This window comes from Glycine max, chromosome 1, assembly GCF_000004515.6.
Source record: "Glycine max cultivar Williams 82 chromosome 1, Glycine_max_v4.0, whole genome shotgun sequence".
In the NCBI taxonomy this organism is placed as follows: Eukaryota; Viridiplantae; Streptophyta; class Magnoliopsida; order Fabales; family Fabaceae; genus Glycine; species Glycine max.
Window position 1 is genome coordinate 47,837,136 of NC_016088.4, and position 18,482 is coordinate 47,855,617.

Below are 18,482 nucleotides of genomic sequence, written 5' to 3' on the forward strand. Positions count from 1 at the left end.
TCCTTAAATTTGGGGGTTTTTTTAAAATAGATTTATAGAGGCTCTTTGTTTAAGGATATTTTTTGTGTGGAGGAAACTTCCTTTTGGGTTAATTATGGGTGAGGAGGGTTTTTAAGTGTGAGATTTATTAAGGGAACATAATAATGGGTGGTTTGTTGAATGTGCAAATGCAATGGATGAGATTTTCTGAATTTTGAGGCTTTTGCTATTAAGGGACTCCCTATATTTCTCTACCGTGGGAAGGCGTGTGAGATTCGTGTGAGTTTAAATTTTGATTGTCTTAATTCAGAGAATTGAGAAAAAGATTGGGTTAAAAGGTTTGATTATAGAGTTAATTAAGACCGCAATTATTGATTTCTGAAATTAGAAATCTCAATTCAAGTTTGTAGAGAATCAAACCGTAAAACTTCTTTTAATTTGGGCTGAAAATCCTACTAGAATTTGCGTTGAATAAAAGCAATTGAGTAAGAGATAGTAAAACAACTCACCCCTAAATTTAACGGTCAATAACAACTAAATTCAAAGTACCTTATTAATACTATGATATACAATACAAGATGAAACAAACATGGTTTAGATTTACGCCTTAATATGCATTGGTTTATTTAATTTCAATGCGAACTTGAGAGGTTTTGGAGGAAAATTATTTGTACTTTAGTTGGTTTCAAATAATTTATTTGCCCATTAATTGCATGCATTACTTATAATCAAAGTAAAAGCTAGCCATGAAGTCTAGTATATGATACTTTGATATAACTTTCCCGTGAAGAGACTTCTTGATTTTCCCTTTACAACGAATTCAACAACGCAAATTAATCATTTAAAAGGATGAGTAATTTACCGTTATAAATAGAGAAAAAATCCTAAGTTTCTTTGACATATCTCTTCTTAGGAGTTGAAGCTTATCTTAAAATTAATGTTTTCATTACGGCATGGAAAAGTTCAATCACAATTTGTTATATGTTTTCATTCTTACTTTTCTCCTCCCCTTTTCTTACCATGCTTAATTTGTCATAGCTAAACTAACTAGGGTTGAATGCGTGGAATCTACTAGTATTAGTATTATCCTTGTCGTCTCTCTTTTGAACGGTGCACCCTAAAGATCACAGCACTCCAAGACAAATTTTAATAAAATAAACACTTTACAATAAAAACAAAAAACGTACAATCAAAATCAAAGCATGAAATTATAATCCTAACATCAGGTTAATGACAAGGCTCTACATTATGTTTTAATAACTGTTTGTGTAAATATAAATTCAATGAAACTCATAAAACATATGTATATGCAGTTGATCCAAGAAAAAAAAAACACATGTATATGTAGTTACAATTTAATGGAACCCAAGTAGTACTAATTATTGTCTACTAGTTTTTGTGTGCGCGCGTGTTAAAGACAAGGGGTCCCAGAAAGGAAAGAGAATGCATTGAAAAAACGACTTGAAAGTGTAAACAAACTTGAAAATGAAGGCAAAAGCATCTCCCCAAGAATCCTTATGGTACAATTTATGTTAGGGCAGCAAAGTATCATGTGCTTAGGTACACGTAAGGACTAGTGTAGAACAATCACAGGATCAGGACAAGATTGCTTCGTTCGCAAGGTCTTTGAAGATTTAAGACTAATATTCAAGGATAGAGTAATACTTAAAGAAAAAAAAATTAAATTACATTTCTTGTTTTGGCCATGTAGTGTCACCACCGTCCTCGCGCATCACTCATTAATATAATATAAGCTGTGTTTATATATATATATATACTAATGTGTGTAAACATCACATTCTTTTGGGATCTAGTGACTGACTCTAAGGATTGAGCATTGAAGTGTTTATTTCCTTGTTGAAGAACTTCAAATTCTTTCACATGCAACCAATTTGAAAAGATAATAAAATAAATATTAATTTGAAGCTAAAATTTCAATCTCTGGAATTTACATGGCACATTTTTTTTCTCAACGTAAAATCATTATCATATTCGTCACTATCGGAAGCCAACAAACAACGCATGAAAGAGTAGTGAAAACAGAACAAAACTTAAAAGCGAAAAAGGTGGTGGTGGTACTCTTTTTAAATAGTTATTTTCTCTTTCTCTCTTTTTAGGTAAGGGATAAAAATTAATATCCCACATGAGCCAGTACCCTTCCCATGTGCAATCTGATATTGAGTAATATTAAAGAAGAGAAAGAAAAAAAAAATACACTTACATTATGGTTTTCTTTCTTTCAATTCGCATATCATCATTTTCCATGAATTGAAAGAGTTACATAAGCTGGACTTTGTGCATATTTTATTATCAAACCAGACTGTATTGTAAAACATTCAGTACATTGTAACATGGATTTAGTAAAATACTCACATGTGGTGTTACAAAAAAAATAAAAATTCAATAGACAATAGTTTATAAATACATTTTTTTAACTCAAAGTATCTCTCAGTCAAGAGCTAAAAACTATTCTCTCAAAATATTGAGATGCATTTGATAGATTAACCAAAGATTGAACCTATAATCGCATATTTAAAGGACAAATAACCATATCATACCATATTAATAATTTATATATATTTTTATTACTTGGAGAAATGGATCGGAGAAATGAACCTCACCTCTAGATATGCAATAATTTATATTTTCCCGTAGTCTTTACCGCACAGCATTTACAAGAGTAGTCAAAATTCTTACATAGGCCCTGCCTTAGTGACTAAAGGATTTGAACAATGAAGCCTATGGTGAATTTCATGTGACTTCCACAAATGATTTGCCTTGCTATTGCCAAGAATATGAACTTTCTTTATTGTAAAAAAAATGAAACAAAAGGACCTCATTCAGGACCATGGCTCTCAAGTAGGTGGAAAAGTGGTACATGGCCATTTGGCCCCCCAAGGCCATGGTCATGCTTTCATTGCTATTTGCTGTATGTCACTCAAGTTTTTAACATTCTTTTTTTATATATATATAAAGTTTAGATTAGAGAATTACACTCACCACTTCGAAGTCAAGACCATCATCCTCAGTAAGAATCTATAGTGAAATTTACATATTACCTACCAACGGGGGGAATCTGATTATCAAACTCAAGTTACAGTTAGTGTTTACAGAAGACTCGATCAGATGTGGCAACTCCTATTGGCGAGCTTTTTAAAATTCTGTCACTCATTAATAAATGTCCTGAACTCAAACATGCAATCACAGACCCATTTGATTGCTAGACACTTTTCTGGTCACCACATATTATCTGATATGTTTGACTTAAATAATAAACAAAAAATGTATGGTCCCATCCCAATAGATATGGAATCAAATGCAAAGATGCAATGTACACCACCACATATGAGTAGAGCCAAGTCGGTACTGAAAATTAAATTACTTTGATACAACAGAACCAATGGCTCTTTTAAACAATACAAATTATCTCAAGTCCTTATAAAGGAATGTTTAGAAACAAAAGCAAGCCATATACTCACTGCTTTGTGAGTATTTATATATATCTCTCTCTCTTCCCTACTCAATGTACAAAATGCTTAGTGCTTTGTTAACCTCTCAAGGACTTCAAAGTAGTCAGGAAATGTCTTCCTGGTGCAACCAGGATCCTTGATGGTTACTGGAACATCCCCACAAGCAGCAAGAGAGAATGCCATGGCCATTCTGTGGTCATCATATGTGTCTATAGCTGTGACATTCAATTTCTCAGGTGGAGTAATCACACAGTAATCAGGACCTTCTTCAACTGTTGCTCCTAGCTGAAATACCAAGACAGTAGTAGGTCAGTGAGATGTAAAAAGTCCAGTAATATAGAAACCATAAAGGAATTAGCAAGACCTTTCTGAGTTCTGTGCAGATTGCTATCATCCTCTCAGTCTCTTTAACTCTCCAACTTGCCACTAAAAAATAGAGGAAACAAGAATAAATGGGAATCTGAGCAACAAAGAAGTTTGCTAAATGATATGGTTGATAGTTCAAATGTATAAAATAGGGAACAACATAAAATGCACTTAATTCACGCTTACAACAGAAAAGCTGACCCCCTAATTCTGCACCCTTTATAGATACAACTAAAACCTTTCAAGTATTAAAAAGATTGGAGAAAAAAAATAAAGATCTCAGAACAAGAAGCATTCAAGTTCCTTAGGTTAAATTTCCTTCCACAGAAGATCATGCCTAGTTTAGACACTGCAATAATACAACTAGGACAAAAACTTGAGTTGACACATGATAGGTGAACCACATGAATGATTCTATATATTATATTCCAAAAATTCCCCCTCATACAAAATCCCTTTGAGCCTGGCACGTGAATAATGCGCAGGTCCACCTGCCTTGTACTTGCGAATAAGATGGACCTTTAAAATAAGATTCCAATACCATGTTAACCAACTACGCCAAAAGCTTTAGCTATTAGATGAAGACATAGGAATGGTTGTATATCATAACTCCATGTTCTAACAAATTCAAGATGCCATTAAAGAACCTTGTGCAATATGCACTGCACTCTAGTGCCTTCCATGATTATGAAAAATACTATTGAAGCATTCAAAAGTACATCAAAGGACAGTTGTATAACCCAAACCAGAAAATAATAAGGCCCAGTCATTGAAATAGTATTCAAACCAGAAAAAAGAAAACAGAAAAAAAAAATTTCCCCAGAATATTGTATTAAAAAAATACATATAAATATATTATGGGAAAAAATAATTTATGAAAAAAAAGGTATTATATGATGTAACCAAACTAGCTTTGATGATTGTCCAGCATCATGTACAAAGATCAGATCGTTGGATAATAATATAAATTAAAAAATAATAAGAATAAGAACATAACTGAACAGAGAATCAAGGGGTCTGATGGCATAATGACCTTTAAAGTAAGGGTGGTCATTCAAGTATCATGTTGAAATCTTATAAGTAGCCTTTTGGAGTTTTATTTAAAAAAGAACAGGCCAATCTGGGTGGGTCAACAGGTCACCCAAGTTTAACCAGTTTGCTGCAAAAGACAGTCATGAGTAAGAACTGGACCAGCCCACAGACCAGGTTGTACAACTATGACACAAAGCTTAAAGGAACAACATAGATGCCCCACACTACATAGATAAAAGAAAAATCATCCACAAAAGAAGTTTTCAAGCTAAAAATTCAAGCATTTCACATGGTTAGTGATCCAATTTCAATATTAGTATAATTATAATAATTTCATTAACCACAATTTAAAAAAAAAAACAGCTAAACCGCTCTTGACCACAAATATGTGAAAACAAGCTCTTGAGCAAAAACAAACAGCTAAACCATACCATCTCTTATAGCAGTGGGACCATTAGCAAATAGTGCAACAACAGCAAGTGTCATGGCAACATCTGGCATCTTGTTCATATTGACATCAATGCCTCGCAAGACTTTTCGACCAGAAAAATCTCGTGGTGGTCCAGAAACAGTGACACTGTTCTCTGACCATGTAACCTTAGCTCCCATCTTTTCAAGAACTTCAGCAAATTTTACATCTCCCTTTAAAAGAAGGACAAAGTTAAACATAAGCACAATTAAAAAATAATGGAACTTAAAATGACTGCACTGAGGCTGGTCATCGACTCATAGTCTTAACATATGATCAGTAATTAACCACACCATCAACCCTATTTAAATAATTGTTCGTATAAACTAATCAACCCACTTCTAATTTTCTATTGTAAAATGATACAATTCGATAATTAACCAATTGAGATTACTCTTCACAATAAGATATACTTCTTTAGCCTCTGCTTGCTTTTTTTCTGGCTTGAACTTTGTTCACTGAAACAGTTCTGGGGAATATTTGAAACATTTTCTACTATTTGTTTGGAAAGTTATAGTACAGGTAAAAAAAATGAGGACATTTAAGTTTTCAAAAATAAACAAGGTGTTGATAAGGAATTAAGGAAAGGCGAGACACTAAAGAAAGAAAACAGAAACACAGACAACAGGACAATACATATATATGGGCATATAGATTATGAACACCCTCCAATTTCTTTTAACAGAAACAGAAAGGCTATAAAAAACTTCATGAAACAAATAAAAGATCAGGACATTAAGTGAATGCTAATCTATAAGTTTATTTGTTTTATTTTAAAAATTAATCAAAATAGAGAATATTTACTAGAATTAAAAAATTTCCCTCCTTCCCCTTTTCCTCTAAAACCCCACTCCCAAGCATACCCTTGAGGTCTAAGTTGAAGTCCATAATTTACCTATTGTCAAAATGAACTCTGAAAGCCTTGTTATTGTCCTCAGTTTCCCAATTAAAATTTTCAGATTCATCATGTAATTCTTCTATGTAATGAGTATATCTCAGTTTCAGTTTTTCTATTATCCTTTGTACATTGTTTTTCTGTGTATGGTGAGTCAGTTGGGTTTGATTAGGTAGTTACAACTTACAACTGTATATATATTCCCCTCTCTTGTACTACATGATGCAATCCTACCCCCAAGGATATTGGATAGAAGACTCCAAGAAAATTGGACTAGAGCTACTAAAGAAGACCCTAGGATTCCCATGAACCTCAGGGTAGATTTCTGAGCCCATGGACTAAGGTTGGGTCCACTCTCTTTGTAAATATTAGAATAGGTTTTTCCTTCTTTTGGACCTTGTATTTTGACCATTCTAGTAGTATAGAGTTTTAGTCTTGTATTTCAGGACATTTTGAGTAATCTTTGTAGTAGGAACTTTTTTGTATTTTCATGTATTTTGGAATAGAGTGAGTTTAGCTATTATAAGGGTGTGTGTAGCTAAGGCTCTAGCTTCTCATCTCAAGGAGGTGAACTTAGTTATTAGAGAGGTGTGTGTAACTAAGCTTTAGCTTCTCTAGGAATCTTCTTAAGGAAGCTTCTCAAGGAAATTTCTCAAGGAGGTTATCTTAGTTATTAGAGAGGTGTGTGTAGTTAAGTTCTAGCTTCTCAAGGAAGTTACCTAGACTATAAATAGAAGCATGTGTAACACTTGTTGTAACTTTAATGAATGAGTCTTGTGAGACACACTTCAAAGTTCAACTTCTCTCCCTCTTTTCCTCCTTCAATTTTTTGTTCCCCCTCTCTCTTTCTATTCCTCCATTGAAGCTTCCTCTCTAAGCTTCTTATCCAAGACACTCTCTTGGTGGTGAAGCTCCTTCTTCCATAGTTTATTTCCTAGTGGATGACGCCTCCTCTCACCTCTTCATTTATCTTCCGCTGCATCTCCATGGTGAAAAATCACCATTGAAGGACCTCATTGAAGCTCAATGATCCAGCCTCCATAGAAGCTTCGCAAGCAAGCTTCCATCACTACTAGATCAGCTAATCAATAATACAACAGTTTACAGTTCAGTTTCATAAGTTTTCTCTTGAAAGCTAACCCTAATATGGTATCTAGAACATAGTTCTGATCTGAACCCATGGCTTCTGCCGCATCCGCTTCCACTGCAACCAGCTTCTTGGGCTAGGCAACCACCTCCGATACACATTCCACCACTTAACACTTAACCTTCGACGACCGCAAGTCCTTCATCTCCAATCACACTTGTAACTTTCTCTGATGCAATCACTGAAAAACTCTCCAACAATAATGTTCTTCTTCGGTGGCAGCAAATCAAGCCTATCATCAAGGCTGTGAGAGTATTGTAATAAGGGAGCAATTCTCAACTGCCTCTAGGTTGGTAGCATTCTGTTTAGTTAGTTATACACTTCAGAACTATAAATATCTCTCTGCAACACAATTGTAATTGGCTTTTCAATTCCTTCAATACACAAGTTCTTCATTTTCTGTTTTCTCTCTGCACCTTAACAAAGGCTCATAGCCTTCATTTTCTTTGTTGCCTGACAATTCCCACTCATATTCTCACCACAGAAGATTGTTATCTTGGTAGAATCAACGAGTCCTATGCAGCATGGGAACAGCAAGATCAGTTGCGGTTATCTTGACTTCAAGCCTCTCTCTCAAATTCAATCCTATCTAGGATTCTTGGCTGCATTCATTTTATGAGCTTTGCAAAAAACTTCATGCTCATTTCCAGAATCTCACACACACCAAATCTAATCAACTCCAATCTCAAGTTTGCAACATGACTCTTGGCAATTGTTCAGTTAAGGAATTTTTTGCAAGTGTAAAGGTGCTTGTAGACACTCTTTTGTAGGTGAGCCTGTTTTGCACAGGAAACATCTTGATGTTGTTCTTGAAGGTCTTTCTTAAGAATTTGATTCTGTAATCATTTTATTGAAAGCAATTTTGAACCAATGGCTATTGAGGAGGCAAAAGCCCTAATTTGGCTCAAGATTTCATCTCCAATAATACCAAAAGAAGCTTCAATCAGATGCTGCCATTAATCTCACTCATGCTGCTTCGTCTTCACCACTGGGTGGTCTAGAAATAAGCTTTGTGTCTGTTACTATTGTTCATCCTAACTCTCTAATTCATGTTTAAGTGCAAAAGAAGTTTTAGACAAAAAGCATAATAAGTTGCATGGAAGATTATGGCTATCTACATCACAATTGTCACTAAGCTAATGAATTGTGCAAGCTTTCACCAATTCTGCAATCGAAGCATCATTATCTGATACGCTAACTTGCTTTACTTGACAATGTAATTTTATCACTCTTAATGAAATATAATAAAATGAGGAAGGATAGAGATGATGTGCAAGTTCAAATGATGATATCAATTATTTAAAAGACAAAAAAGTTCACTAAAAAGGATAATCATGTAGAATCTGCTCAAGAGATGAAACAGCACATAAAAGAGCTATTAAGGATACAATGATAAGCTCTATTTTGGGAGTGAGGGGAAAGAGAAAAGAAGGGGGTTGAATTAGGAATGATAGTGTAAGCTATAAAATAAAAGATAATAGAAGATAGTGTCATTCATGAATACCTGTAAACTGCTTGTGCCACAGCCATTAACAGTGATAGTCCCACCAGTAATTGCTGCACCAGCTAGTAAATAACTGGCACTTGAAGCATCACCTTCAACAAAAGCATTGCCAGGAGACCTAATAGGAAACATGAGTTTTAATTTCATTGCATTTTGGATACTAAAAGTGATGTAACACTAAAACATAGAAACCTACTTGTACTTTTGACCTCCATGGACCAAGAACCTATCCCAATTACCACTGTGTTCCACAGAAACTCCAAAACGCTCCATCAACTTCAGAGTCATTTCAACATATGGAACAGAAATCAGTTTATCAACAATCTCAATTTCCACATCACCAAGAGCTAAAGGAGCTGCCATAAGCAAAGCAGTCAAGTATTGACTGCTAACTGATCCAGACAGTTTCACCTGCATGTTAAATAGGATAATAAGATTCACAATGGATCAACCAACACTTGCTACAATATTTACTTTGGAGAGAATAAGGAGGGGAAGGTATAACTAAAAGAAAACTTAGTGTTTTTTAAAACAAGAATGGCGTCTATATGAAGTTTAAAAATAGAAAGGCTATAATAAAGGTGAGGGATAATCTCTGAAAAGGAAAAGTCTCCAACCAATAGGCCTTCCAAAATATAATTCAACTACGGTATATTTGGAACTGAGGTTTTGAAGGGAAAGGGAATGGAGGACAAATATTTGATTTTTAAATAGACAGGTATATAATATTTATAAAAATAAATAAAAGATTAAAACATTAAGTTATGCTAATCTATCTTTATATTCTTTTACTTAAAAAATGTATCAAATTAAAGAATATTTATTAGAAGAAGAAAAAAATTGCTCTCCCTTCCATTTCTCTCCAAAACCCAACTCCTAAACCTACCCTTAGTCTTATTCTAAAGAGAGGAAAACAGGGAGGCTTCTTAAATTAGAATTTTGATCCAGGAAAGTTACTCCACCTTATTCTAAATGAAATCCAAACCATACCTTTCCGCCAGGAAGTCCTCCCTTCCCATTTACACGAACAGGTGGACAGTTTGTGCCAAGAAAGCAATCAACATCTGCACCAAGTTGCTTAAGACCAGCAACCAAATCCCCAATTGGCCTCTCTCTCATTCGGGGCACCCCATCAAGTACGTAGCTGAAATATTTTGAACATCAAGATGGTCTACTTAGAGACTCAAACCAGTAATCATGATAGAAAATCTAATAATAACAGAGGTTGAAGTAGATCATGAGGAACACCCTCAGGTGCATTTCTCAGAATATAATCAAAATATGTATATGCTAGACTTTGACAAGCTAATTTAAATATTAAATAAATACATTGATAATTAAAGGTTCCTTTTAAGAAGAAAGGATGACTAATCTGGATGAGATTTTTAGATTATAACAGGAAGAAGAACACGTACTCTGTTGTGATTAGTTATACGAGGAACAATTCAAAGATTATGCTGAACAAAAAAAAAAAAAACAGACCTTGCATTTCCACCTGCAGCAACCACAGCTGCTGTCAAAGGACGCATTGCAGTACCAGCATTTCCAAGGAATAAATTGATTTCATCTTTAGATTCCTTACTAGTGGGAAACAATCCCCCACAGCCTTCAACAATTGCTTGTTTGGTTGTTTTGTCATCTTCCACACGCAGTCCAAGGGTCCTTAATGCACCAAGCATGTAATGAATATCCTCACTATACAACAAGTTGTCTACAACAGTTGTTCCCTAAAAAAAAACAGAATAAATTATAATTTATGCTGAACAAGACATCTGTTAAGTAACTAAAAGTTGTAAAAATAATAGAATGAAAGTGACATACATGGAACTTGAAATGTCATTCTAATTTGTGTTTTGGGGGAGGGTTTATCTTCTAGAGCTAACATTGTTCATACAACCATACTTGGATAATCAAGACTCAGATTGTATATTCAAGATTAGTTCCCCCCACGCTCTCACCTAATGGGTCCAACTTCTCTAAAGTAAGCAACTCAATTAGTCACTTTAGAGGATAAAATAAATAATCTTGGTCATTGCGGAGAAAAACAACAGTCAATATTAGGTACATATAAATAACACATCATGAATGTATTGGAATATCAACCATTGATTTTCACATTAACTGATATTATTTGTTCCTTACAATAGAGAAGCCAAATGCCTCACCTAATACATTTGCTGTAGATATGTATACTACTCCCACTTGATTTTTAGGAGTATTTTAGCAAGCCATACATTAACACATTGCTAGCATACTCCTTTATACAGAAACGTCCAAATCAATCCAGATATTGAATATGCTTATTGCTACCCATTAAAAAACCCTACACACATTTCTATCCTCATTTCACATCATAAGCCACTTAATTTCGTGTCCATTTCTTTCATGGGACATGATGCTTCATTTTCACAGAATAATACAAAAAAAAATCAAATATTCAAAATCCACTCTACACATCAAACTCCTATTCCCACACCCAACAACAAACAAACAAATAAATAAATAAATAAACTTCACCTCAGAGAGAGCAGCAAGAAGCAAAATTCGATTGGACAGAGACTTGGACCCTGGCAATGTGATGGTACCCGAGAAGTCTTTGATGGGTTCCAACACGATCTCCGGCGACGTTGACGGCTTCTCTGCGGCGGCGACCGATGCAGAAACCTTAAACACGCCGGAATTTCCCTTCCCCACATTAAAATTTCCCATAAAGCTTCCATTTTTATGCATCGGGATGCGAGATTTTGAGGCCCCCCAAAGGCGTGGCCTCAATGAAACCGAATTCACCGATTTGAGTTTGTTGGAGTTGGAAGAATGGCCAAAAATTTGAGTGCTTTGAGCAAGATTGTGCACTCTGCTCACTTGGGCCATTTCAATTTTCCTTAAAGTTGTGAACTTTGTTGTTCTCTGCACTTTGGTCTGTGAAGTCTCTCTCTCTCTCTCTGAAATGAGAGGTTTTTTTTATTTATTTTTGGTGATGATAATGTGTAAATGAAGGGTATTGTGAGAAATGGTTATGGGGGTTGGTGGTGTGAGTGGTTGTTGGATTGAGTCACATAAAGGGATTTTTGGTTGCCAACTAACACTAACACATGTCGAATTGCTTACACCAAAACAATTGAGTGAAAAAGTTGGTGAAGGTCTTGGAACTTTACCTACCAAGGAAAATGAATGATGGCTTTTGGATTAGATTATAGTTTGGGAAGGGTTGTTTGGTGTCTAAGAGAGTAGTATTATTGACCCAAGCATGGTCATGTTTCAATAAATTTCTTAAAAAATACTTATAAAAAAAGAAGATAAGAAAATTATAAGTAACATTTTTTTTGAGTTAAAAATTAGTTTTTAGAAAAACTAATATATAAAAGTTTGAGTTTAATACATGTAGTGTGTAAAATAATTTTATATTATCATCTAATTGCAAATCATTGTTTAAATTATTTTAAGATAATTATTTTAAAAAATCAATAAATTTATCATATATAATGAGTTGATCGGATAATTATGTAAAAAATTTATATTATCAATGTATAACTTTATTTTTTCTAAAAGTTTATACAAATTAGTTTATACTTTATTGAAAAACTTTTTTTTATTTTTTACTTACTTTTTTTGTTATAAGTGTTTATGACAAAATTTATTGCTAAAAGTGGAATAAAATAGGAAACGTTGGGACTTAGTAGAGGATAAAATTATTATATTATCATTCAAAAATTTTAAATAATTTAATTTAATGAATTGATAATTTAAAATTTAATTATAAATTATTTTATATGATAAATTTATTAATTTTTATAATAATTGCTTTAAAACTTTTTGGTACATATATAAGATAATTAATTTAAAACTTATATATATATGATAATTTTTAATTTCCTTAAAATAAGGATAATTTTTAATTAATTAGTTAATAGAGAAAAATCTGTATGCTAACATTATATAAAATTAAACCTTTTTACTATAATTGTAGAATATATTTTTATTTTATTAATTGAGAAGTGAACAAAATGGTAATAAAATAAGAAACAAATAATTCATGTTTTTAAATTAAAGAAAAATAAAATCATATTAAATGAATATATTTAATTTCGTTATACATAGTGTAAACAGAATAAATTAATATTATTCTTTTTACTGCAAATTAATATTATTCTATTTTATTATTTATTTGATTTCCGTTATAACCGTCCTGAGTATACCATGAAATTTATATTTAGTAACATATTTATGAATTAATTAAATTTATTAATATATATCTCATTTTAAATCATTTCAAAATTATTATAATCCATCCACAATGACAACTATTAACAAAATAAAATTGATTGAAGAGAAAAAAGTAAAAAAATTGGCTTCGGTGAACTATCTCAAAAATGAGACATCGATAAATTATTCCTCTTTACTTATAATAGAATATTATTCACTTTTTTTAACATGTACTAGCATGTTAATCACTTTTTTTTTTCAAGAGCTACCTAATGAACCACTTTATTTTAAATAAACAAAAAAAATTTGAGAATTATGTTTTAGTGTCCTCTTGAATATTGTTGTCAATATTTGTTTTCTCAAATTCTATCACTTTTAGCTTGTATGTCCAATATCTTTTAGTCCCTTGATTAAAGAAGTTTGTTGTTTATACTTTATAATGCTGAAACAGGAGATAGTTGGTCGCATTCATGCACAAATAGGATAATCTTATTTTGGAATGGCGCACCTCTAAACAACCTTGAGTTTTAGATGTTAGGTTTTCAAAAATGATATTATGTAAACCAATAGTCTGGGCCCAGATCAATACTTGAAGCAAACCCAAGCCTAAGCCTCAGCCTTTGGGTCAGGTAACCCATGTCGACCCATGTCGAAAACGTGAGTGAGCTTTGACGAATCTTCCTTGATGGAGTATCATGCCGACACCAAAACTATTCTCCTCCTTGAAATGAGCAACATTAATGTTGCATTTAAGGAAACTTGACGGTGGTGTTTGTCAAACGTCCCCAAGTTGGAGCTGGTAAGAGATGTCATGAACATTTGTTAATTGATGTTGAGGAGCATATTACCTTGCACTTTGCCATTCAACAAAATACTGCATAGAAACCGAAACAGAAACAAGAGGAGGGTTGGTATGTTCATTTCATATCTTGTCATTCCAAGAATTCCAACTGCTCCATAAAGTAACATCAAATTTGTTGATAATATCTCCATGTAGTGATCCAAGTAGATCGAAAAGGAGTTCATTAATTCTTTTGCTGCATTCACCTTTTGTTCTATGAATTGTCAAATACCCGTTGCTTGCCACATGCTTATTTCTTGATTTCAACCAAATAAAATGTGTCATTCATTTTCAATAATCGAGGGATAGAAAGCATAGGTTATTGGACATTGAACTCCTTTACATCGAAGCTTTTGCCTACAGGGGAGACAACCACACAACACTCTCCAAATAAAACGCTTTATTTTTGGAAGAATATTTAATCTCCACACCTTCATCCAATTTCCAGCAACCTTTAAATTATCTATCAAGGATTCCATGAACTGTATAAACACCATTAGTACTATGTTTCCAAACCACTTGATCCTTCTCATGAACATTTCGCTATGTTTGGATGGGGTATTTAAATAAGATAATTTTTTTAAGTGAATTTGAAATACCTCTATCATAATTCAGTTGTTGGATATGAGATTTTAAAGAATTTAAAATGACATCATTTTTTAAAATAATTTTAATAGAATAAAATTGTAGAATTGAAATTCCACCTAAATGGTAAGAATTTCAAATTCTCTCATCTCACACCGTAGGCTCCTTTGTTCTTTCTCTCACACCTTTTGTTCTTCGTGTCCTCTCGCACCTTAACTCTCGTTCTCTATCTCACGCTTCTGTTCTGCTCATTCTCTCTCATAGTGGTTGTAGGTTTCTCAATCTTTGTTCTCTCTCATGGTGATTTTAGGGTTTGAGCCTTGAAAAATCTATATATCTTTTTCTCTATCTTCGTTCTCTTTCTATAACAATTTCACCATTCAACAACAATTTCTCTCCATAATCATCGTTTTCATCATCAACAACAACGCTTTAATCATCGAAACCCCAGGTTAGTTCCTCTTCTTCTTATTCTTCGTGTTATATGCATTTTTGCTTTCATGTGATTTGAGAATTTTGGGTCAGTTTGGATTGGTGAAGTATGAATAATTGCTTCCCAATAGTATTCATGTCCTGAGATTTTTACAACATCAGAAATTCAAAATCTCACTTGTGCCATTTGACATTTGTATTAAGACTAGAACTACTTCTGGTTGAACATGCAGCTCATGTTCCTCTGATAACATTTGGATTGATAGCATGTTTCAGCTGAGATACATGGTTGATGGGGGTAAATATACGAATAAGCTGGTAGGGCCAACATGTAGGTCACCACTTCCACTTTGATAATCACCTTAAGAGGTCCATAGATATGTGGACTAAACTTCTTATTAACCTAGTGTCGCAACGTGCCCTTCGCGGGCGAGCGAGGGCGAGGCTCATGGGTGCGCTTTCCAAAGGAGGAAAGATGCGCGGAGTCGCCACCAACGTTTATTTGTGGAAAACGTCGGGAAAACCGAAGGAAACCGGTCAAAATGAAAATTCTAAGTTCGGGAGTTGTATTTACGTTTGAGGAAGGTATTAGCACCTCTTACGTTTGTCTCGAAAGACAACAACCTTATTTCTAGAATTGTGGAAATTGTGTTACCTTAACTTTTGTTTCTTTTTATTTTTTAAGGTCGACAAAAGCGGGGCTTTTGCTCCTACGTACCCTCCTTTGGAGAGGAAATCAGACCTACGTAGTTCTTACTTATGCGTGAAACAAGTGATTCTTTTACTTTGAAGGGTGATCATTTTAAGGCGTTGGACCTTACAAATGATCCTTTTTTACTTAGTAAGAAACTGACATGGTAAACTTTCAAAAACCTATTTTTGTGGACGAGCTTGACTAGGCGAGTTGATTTTAGCCTTAGTTTCACTTTAGTTATTGTCAATTCAATTAAGAATGAGAAGTCCCAAAGAGAAAACGTCTGATTGATCTTACGCTCTTATTTTACTAAAAGGTATTTTTTATTATTTATATTATTATTTTACCTCTTTTTTTATTTCCAACGTGATTACAGTACGACCGAACGGTCGGAATTCATTTTAACCGAAGTTAACGGATAATACAATTCAAACGATCGGTGGAAATTTATTTTATTTTTAGGTTAAGCGAGAAATGACTTAAATAAAATGGCTTAAGCACGTCAAAAGGGGGTATAAAAAGTAAATGAAACGAGAATAAAAATACACGAAACACAATGTGGACCACCACGGGTACATAGAATGAATCGAAAAGCTTGGTTCGAGGTACTTACCCGTTGAAGATCGAAGAACAATGAAGAACGAATGAAGAACGTCGAAGAACGATTGAAACCTTTTGCGAAATTCTTCACGGAAACGTTTCGGAAGCGCCTCGGCTTAGATTTTCTTCACGGAAACAATTTTTCCAAGTAAATTCGAAAGAGAGAGAAGTGCCTAAGGGGCTGAACCCTTTTTCCTTCTCACTTCCTCCCCTATTTATAGCAAAATAGGGGAGATGCTTGCTGCCCAGCTCGCCCATGTGAGCTCAGCTCGCCCAGGCGAGCTAGGTTGCTTCATCCAGAAGCAACAGCCTTCTGGAGGAATCTTCTGGAGGGCCCAAGTGGGCCTGATTGCTATTTACACCCTCCTTTTTACTAAATGCACCCCCCTTTTCTATTTTTTTGTAATTCTTTTTCCGTAACGTTACGAAACTTTACGAATTTTGTAACGATACTTATTTTCCTTCCGTAAGGTTACGAATCCTTACGGATTATGTATTTACTCCTTTTTTATCTTTCGAAGAAGTCACGGAAACTTACGGATTGCGCAAAAACACCTCTTTTTGATTTCCGCCACATTACGGAATTTCACGGAACGCGCAAGCCCGCTTCCTTTCGATTTCTGAGACGTCTCAGGACTTCATTTATTGCATGTCATCAAGTAATAATCCCCGGACAAAATTAGGGTATGACACCTAGTTGTCCAACTTAAATTCAAGTTCCTTATGATGTCGTGTTCTTCAATTCCTTGTTGAGCTCAACACAATTTTTCAAATCATTTGTATAATATTTCTGTTTTCCAAAAGCCTTCTATGGAAGTTGGCCCCCTTTTGAAATGAATTATTCTAGAGGACATCTCCCTTAAAAGGGATCAACCCAATGCTGACACTGATTTGTGGGAGGTGTTAAACTAGAATTTTGCCCATGGAATTAGAGACATCAATGGGTATTGTCTTGAGTAAAGTACTATGGTACCCATTATCATTCCCATATTTTTAAAAATTACTCATACCAATCTCTACACCCATATGGGCATCTCCATACCCTCTAGGTACCTAGATCTCCAAACTTGTCCCTATTATCAATAGTAATGTGATTTGGGAGCTCCTGAGGTAACTTAAAATTCAGAGGAGCATAAAATGGGGAGATAGATGAAAGGAACACTAAACTTAACTTATGAACAAAGAAGTTAAACAACATACTAAATGTTAATTAACTCTGAGATACAATAAGAAAATAATAGGATAGTATACAAAGTGATGACACTTTTCTTCTAACACAAAAAGAAAATAAATCATAGTGCTTGAAGCTGCACAATTAAGAATGACATGTAAGATAGTTATATTATATGCTAATGCTAGATATGTGAAGTGTGTTAGTGTTGGTGTGTGAATGCACTTGCTTGATCCGGTGATGTGAATATTGTTTAGGAAGATTAATGATTATGTTTCCTTGAGTGGATAAGGATAATCATTATTTGTGAATCATGCATGTCCCTTTTAACTCTAAAAAAAGTGGTTAACTTAATTTATAAATGCTAGCAAGAATTTGAGACTTGATTATGCAAAGTGGTAAGTGAATCTTTTTTGCAACTGACTTATGTAGGGAATGCTGAGCTAGAAAATTCTATTGAATAATTGTCTCTAATGCCTTAGGAGTTATGATAGGACATGATTTTGAAATTTATTTAACAAGGAGACTGTCTAGTAGTTAAAAAGAACCTTCAATCCAAAAACTACTTGCTAGAAAATTTTGACAACGAATGTTTTGCATTGCATAAATTCATGTGTACAGGTATGGAAGAACCAAGGGTTACCCTTTTATAATAGTTTAGTCCTATATGTCCTTTTTCCAACATTTAGCATTGCATAAATTTGTGTGTATAGGTATGGAGGAACCAGGGTTCTTGCATTGCATAAATTCGTGTGTGAGATTCCTCTTATGCAGATTGAAACTGGTATTGATCTACAAAGAATTAGCATAAAACCTTTCCTAGTCCTCTAGATTTATGTCTTAACTTATTCAATTGATCGCATAATTCTTAGAGGTCTATAGAATATTTGATGAATATAATGCCAAAACATGGCAAAAGTGTGAAGTTGCAGAATTTTTTTGCATCATGTTGAGGGTTGGGCACTTGTTTGACCATCTAAAGCCCTTACCCTTGGTTAGATAAGATTCTCTTGTCCCTTCCACATGTGATGAGAGTAAAATCCAACTGTGAATGAATATTATTCAGGTTTTGATAATGCCAAAAAGGTTACTTG

The 18,482-nt window shown here is 34.0% G+C and overlaps 1 protein-coding gene across 1 annotated transcript; it reads right to left on the reverse strand.

Moving 5' to 3' along the window:
• Positions 1–3,343: 3,343 nt before the first annotated feature.
• Positions 3,344–12,063, reverse strand: LOC100789268 (3-phosphoshikimate 1-carboxyvinyltransferase 2). The gene is made up of 8 exons (XM_003516991.5): positions 11,380–12,063; positions 10,345–10,589; positions 9,853–10,006; positions 9,059–9,273; positions 8,863–8,980; positions 5,279–5,489; positions 3,814–3,875; positions 3,344–3,734 (listed from the first exon to the last, which is right to left on the reverse strand). The coding sequence occupies exons 1-8, from the start codon at positions 11,731–11,733 to the stop codon at positions 3,516–3,518; spliced, it is 1,578 nt and encodes a 525-aa protein (XP_003517039.1). The 5' UTR covers positions 11,734–12,063; the 3' UTR covers positions 3,344–3,515.
• Positions 12,064–18,482: the final 6,419 nt, after the last annotated feature.